At 38.5% G+C, this 6,365-nt stretch overlaps 1 protein-coding gene across 1 annotated transcript; it reads left to right on the top strand.

Annotated features, from left to right (window-relative positions):
* The first annotated feature begins 243 nt into the window (after positions 1 to 243).
* LOC101974825 (olfactory receptor 7D4) lies at positions 244 to 1,296 on the top strand. The gene has a single exon (XM_005342118.5). It carries the CDS (start codon positions 253 to 255, stop codon positions 1,189 to 1,191), a length of 939 nt encoding a protein of 312 aa, XP_005342175.3. The 5' UTR covers positions 244 to 252; the 3' UTR covers positions 1,192 to 1,296.
* The last annotated feature ends 5,069 nt before the right edge of the window (positions 1,297 to 6,365 follow it).

Consider the following 6,365-nt stretch of genomic DNA (forward strand, 5'->3'; position numbering starts at 1 on the left):
GATGGGGGACTAAAACCACGAGAAGATGATAAATGAGAACTTATTATTATTTTTTTAAATGCTGGTCAGTGATACACATTTAAAATGGACACAAACTCCCTCTTGTCTCAGTGAATCAGTGTCATGAGAAACTCTGCTGGAGAGTGAAGGACGTCCATCCAAGGGTAATGCTGTAGAGCAGTCACCTCTGGAGTGGCCTGTTGTGTTCTGAACTCAGCATGCATCTCTTTCTTAAGCAGAAAATCCACGGATATGGAAGCAGAAAACCACACAGGAGTATGGGAATTTGTCCTCCTGGGCCTCTCGGATGATCCACAATTGCAGCCCCTTTTCTTTGGCCTGTTCCTGTCCATGTACCTGGTCACTGTCCTGGGGAACCTGCTCATCATCCTGGCCATCAGTTCTGACCCCCATCTCCACACCCCCATGTACTTCTTCCTCTCCAACCTGTCCTTTGTGGAAGTCTGTTTAACCTCCACCACGGTCCCCAAGATGCTGGTGAACACGCAGACACACAGCAAAGACATCTCCTACAGAGGCTGCCTTACTCAGGTGTATTTTTTAATGATTTTTGCAGGTATGGATAATTTCCTTCTGACTGTGATGGCCTTTGACCGTTTTGTGGCCATCTGCCACCCCCTGAACTACACGGTCATCATGAACCCCCAGCTCTGTGTCCTCCTGGTGTTGCTGTCTTGGCTCATCATGTTCTGGGTGTCCTTGCTTCACATTCTACTCCTGAAGCGACTGACCTTCTCCAGTGGCACTGCAGTCCCTCATTTCTTCTGCGAACTGGCTCAGCTTCTCAAAGCAACCAGCTCTGACACCCTCGTCAATATCATCTTACTGTATGTGGTGACTGCCCTGCTGGGTGTCTTCCCTGCCACTGGGATCCTCTACTCCTACTCTCAGATCCTCTCCTCCTTACTGAGGATGTCCTCCTCTGTGGGCAAGTCCAAAGCCTTCTCCACCTGTGGGTCCCACCTCTGTGTGGTCTCCTTATTCTATGGAACAGGTCTTGGGGTTCACCTCAGTTCTGCCATGACCCAATCTTCTCAGGGAAACATGATCGCCTCCGTGATGTACACTGTGGTCACCCCCATGCTGAACCCCTTCATCTACAGCCTGAGGAACAGGGATGTGAAGGGGGCCCTGAGGAGGCTCCTCAGCAGGGTAGCCTCTTGTCCTTGATGGATCAGGGACCTCAGAAATAAGAGCATGTCGTGTCCCCAGGGGCAAATGTGAATTTTAATATCCTGGCTTTTCCTCTCTAAAAGGTGTGCCTAATTGCTGGTGTTCACAAAGGAACTCACTTTGCATTTTATTGTTTTCTACTTTTCCTTTATAAACAGCCTTAGGAATTCCTTTTTAACCTTCTTTTTCTTTTACAAGATCAATGTAATTAAAAATTCAGAATGTTTTCTTACAGATATTCCCGATTTCCCACTTGAAGTAAAGAACTTGTATCATGTATTGACAGGGTTTCCTGAAAGTATCCTATTTACCAAAATTTTATTTCTCAGATTTTCATCCTTTGTTTGTAAATAAAATCATCAAAATGAAACATTTAGCATGTGAGGACTGCTTGTCACTCCACATGGGTGACTTCAATCATGAGAGTATTTCCCAGAGCTTTCTCTGCCTTTACTCTCAAGTCTCCTTGAGAGTTGAAGTAAAAGGCAGAGAAATTCCTGCACTCCTCTTGGTGTCCCACTTCTTCTAAGAAGAATGATTAGACTGTCACCACCAGAGCCAGAACGCACCTTTGACAGGGATCCTTCATGTGTCTCCCAGTGGTCCAGTGTCCCGGGAACCCCAGCAACTGCTGCATTGCTTGTGATCCCTGCTCTTTTCCTTTCTGTCTCTCTCTCCCCACTCCCACCTTCTTTCCTTGTCTCCCCACTTCTGATTCTTTGTTATTGTTGTTTAATTTCTACAACTGCAACTTGCTCCATCCCTGCCTGTGACTGAGTGTGGTCCTGGTATGTGTGCACTCCAGCTAGCATTCATCCACACATGGCTTTTGGGTGATCTCACCCGGTAGCTCTTTGGCATAGTGCTGTGTGGATATCCATGGCATGATTATTTGTCTGGGCAAAGTCATGTGCCACCTAACAACTCTCTAGTCAAGGGCAGATGAGGCTCCAACAGCATGATAGCACCTTGTGGTGTCACAGCCATGCTTGTTTGTGTAGGCGTGCTCTGTGATGTTTGCACAAGATACATTGCAAGGTTGTCCAGCAGGGTGGGGCTGTGTTACTTTCCATACTTTGGTTAATGTATTTAGGAGTGGAACTACTACATATTGTGGTAATTGTGTGTTAGACATTTTGAGCCACAGGCAGACTGTCTCATAATCCCTGCCACATTTTACATGCTAAAGTAAATGTTAATGGAAATACTAACATATTCACACCCTGCCCATACTTGTTCTTGTATGTCTGTCACAAGCAGAGCCTCAGGTGGGTGTGAAGTATCTCTCTCTCTCATTGTGTGTTGTTTTCATTTCCTTCTGACTAACTGGCCATGTGGTCATCGGTAGTGTAGAATCTTCTGTGCAAAAAAGTTTTTGTTCACATTGTAATTTTAGACTTTTTTCAAATTTGAAAAGTTCTATGTATAATATTGGTACTGACCCTGATCAACTAAGTGTTTTGTAAATGTTTCCACATTCTTTATGATGACTTAATGTTTTTTCAGTGTTCAGATTATCGATATTACCTACAGGCATCATGATATACAGTAGATCTCTCTGTTGTTAGTCCTCCTGTCTAAATGAAATTTTGTATGCTTTGTCAACGCCTACCCCATCCCCCACCACACAGTTAACAGAGCTACATTTTATTGTTTGGAAGAGCTCTAGTTTTAAAAATCCACATGTGTGTTAGCTCACATGGTGTTTGTCTTTCTAGGTCTGACTTCTTTCTCTTAATATAATATCATACAGGTTCATCCAATGTTGTAGCAAATGATAGGAGTCCCTCCTTTTTAAGCATGAGTAGCATTCCAAATTGAACACACACCACATTTCCTTATCTATTCATTCAATGCTAGACACTGAGGTTGATTCTGTATCTTGAGCATTGTGAATAATGCTGCTGTGCTTGGCAAAATGATTTTAGATGATTTGGATTTAGGATTGCTGGATCATATGGTAGTTCTATATATTTTTTGTTTGTTTTGGGGGGATCTCAATACCACTTTCCATAATGGATAAATAATTTACATTTTCATGAATAGTGTGCCAGGGTGTCCCTTTCTCCACATCCTCAGGGCACTAGTTATCTTTTATGTTAATAGCCATTTTAACATGTGTGAGGGTCATCTCCTCCTCCTGGTTTGAATTTGCATTATCCTGATGGTTAAGATGATGAGCATTTTTGTATTCTTATTAAGTATTTTTATGCCCTTTTTTGAGAAAAGTCTATTCAGGTTCTTTGCTCTTTTTTTGTTTGCTTGGTTTTTTGTTTTTGAACTAGAAATTGAAACTTGGTGTGGGGCTTCACAACTAATCCACATCCCTAGCCCTTTTTAATTATTTTTTTTAAATTTTGAGACAGGATCTCACCAAATTGCTTAAGGCCTTGCTAATTTGCTGAGGCTGGCCTTGAACTTGGAATCCTCCTGCCTCAGCCTCCACAGCTACTGGGATTACAGGCCTGTACCATCACTCCCAGTTTTCTTTGCCCACTTTTAATCAAGTTATTTGTTTTATTACTATTGAATTATATGAGGATCCTATTTTGGATATTTCCCTCTCATCTATTGTATGGTTTCCAAATATCTTAATTTTACGTTGTGTCCTCACTCTGGAGATTATTTCTTTTGCTTCGGAGAAGTTATTTAATGTGATACAATCTCATTGTTTTATGTTTGCTTCTGCTGCCTGTGCTTTGAGGTTTATATCAAGACAATCATTGCCCAAGCAAATATAATGGAGCTTTCTCCTATGTTCTTTTCTAGTACTTACAAGCTTCAGGTCTTACATTTAAATTGTTAATTCATTTTGAGTTAAAGTGTGCATGTGTGTGTGTGTGTGTGTGTGTGTGTGTGTGTGTGATGTGATTTTGAGTTGATATAATTTTTAGTTGATTTATGTGTATGGTTGATTTCATTTATCTGATATCCAATTTTTCTAGCATAATTAACTGAAGAGACTCTTTTGTGCAATGTGTGTCCATGTCAAATCATCAAAATCAGTTGGCCATTGATTGAGCCATACATCTGTGGACTTGTTTTTGGCTCTTTGTACTTTCCCACTGTTATTTGTGTCTTATTTTATGCCACTATTGTGCTCCATTATCTTGATGATGTGTTTTGAGGCATGGATTTTTTTCACTTTGATGAAGTTCAGCATGACTATTTTTTATTTTGTTACTTGTGGGTTCAATGTCATGTCTGAGAATCTGTTGTAGAATCTAATGTAATGAAGGTGTTTTTTTCTGAGAGATTTATGATTTTCACTGTTTAATCATTTTTGAGTCAATTTTTGTGTGCTGTGTGGGCTAGGAGTAAAAATTCTTCCCTTTGCATTGAACCTGTTCTTCAAAGAGGTCATTAGATAAGTCTGTGAATCACATCATTGCATCCAATAGCTACCACATACACATATTCTCAATGACACTTTGAGGAGTCTCCAGGAAAGATCATATGAGCCTTAACAAGATTTTAAAGGTTGAAATTATATTAAGTATCTTTTCTGAGAACAATGGTATAAAATTAGTAGAATTGTTTATACCCATTTTTTATACCATGTTATAAAAATTAGAAGAATCTTGGGAAAACTCACAAATATGTAGAACCAACAAATGTATTCTTAAACAACCAACGCATCAGGAATAAATGAAAATAATTTTTCTCCTTTGAATTGCTTAAAAAATCTTTAGCTAGAATAACAAAAACCAAAGTGAGAAGGCTCAAGTGAATAAAATCAGAAAGGAAAAAGGAATCATTAAATCCCAAACCACAGAATGACCAAAAATCATAAGAGGCTGTCATGAATAATTATATGCCAACATATTTTTTAGCCTAGAAGAAGTGGATAAATTCCTAGATAAACATAACTTACCAAGATCGAATTATGGAGAAAAAGATAATTTGAATAGACCAATAATCACTAAAAAGATAGATTTGGTATTTTTTTAAGAAAAGACCAGGAAATGATTTGCTGGCTTCACTAATCAATTCCACTAAATACATAAAGAAGAACAAGTATCAAATTTTCTCAAACTGTTTCCAATTAGATACTCAAACTATGAAATGATGAAATTGTATAATTTATAACATTATTAATGAAACTGCAAGATTATATTTTGTGAAATAAGCCAGACACACAAAGACAAAGGCTGCATGGTCTGATTCATATGATGAATCTAAAACAGTTATGCTCACAGAAATAGAGTACAGAACAAATGGTTCCCAGAGACTGGGAGTAGTAGTGGAGAGGTAGAGGTTGGTCAGTGGTAACAGAGTCAGTTAGAGAGGAGGAATAATTCCTCATATTTTGTTTTTCAAAAAATGAAATTATTCAGTAAAAGGAAAAAAGAATCAATTATTATATTATTATTATCCTTGGTTTAGATAAACTTAAATTTTTTAAAAATATGGTTTAAGCACTGCACACAGTCAATGCCATCATAGACCAGATATGTGGCACTAGTGTACCCTTCACCTGACACTGATTAAATAATAAAGAATTTATAATACTTTGGATTTTTTTTAATTTTATACCATAACACTGGAATCAACCCCATAAACATCTAGTGAGAAAAAACAGCTCTTTGCACTGCTCATATTATAATCTACAGTGATCTGCTGCTGTGCTTCACTGTCTCTCTAATCATAAATCCTCTCACAGTTGAGAACTTAAGCACCGGGGATACCCCAAAGCCAAGTTTCAGTCCCAACCTTTTTAAAAAAATTCTTTTTATTTATTGTAATTAGTTATACATGACAGTAGAAAGCATTTATGCACTTTGATATATCATACATAGATGGGACATAATTTCATTTTTCTGAGTTTACATGTTGCAGAATCACATTGGTCATGCACTCACATATATACATACAGTAATAATTCATGTTAATTCTACTGTCTTTCCTATCCTCACATCTCCTCCCCTCCCTTCACTTCCCTTTACATAATCTAAGGTAACGCTATTCTTCCCTAGTGCCCCCCACCTTATTTCGAATTAGCATCTGCATATTAGAGAAAACATTTGGTCTTTGGTTTTGTGGGATTGGCTTATTTCACTTAGCATGTTATTTTCCAACTCCAACTATTTACTGTAAAATGCCATAATTTCACTCTTATTTAAAGCTGAGTAATACTCCATTGAGTGTATGTATGTATGTGTGTGTGTATG

This window comes from Ictidomys tridecemlineatus, chromosome 2, assembly GCF_052094955.1.
Source record: "Ictidomys tridecemlineatus isolate mIctTri1 chromosome 2, mIctTri1.hap1, whole genome shotgun sequence".
NCBI lineage: Eukaryota > Metazoa > Chordata > Mammalia > Rodentia > Sciuridae > Ictidomys > Ictidomys tridecemlineatus.

Coding starts and splice junctions, on each gene's coding strand:
- LOC101974825 (XM_005342118.5), top strand. CDS start 253: ATGGAAGCAGAAAACCACACAGGAGTATGGGAATTTGTCCTCCTGGGC.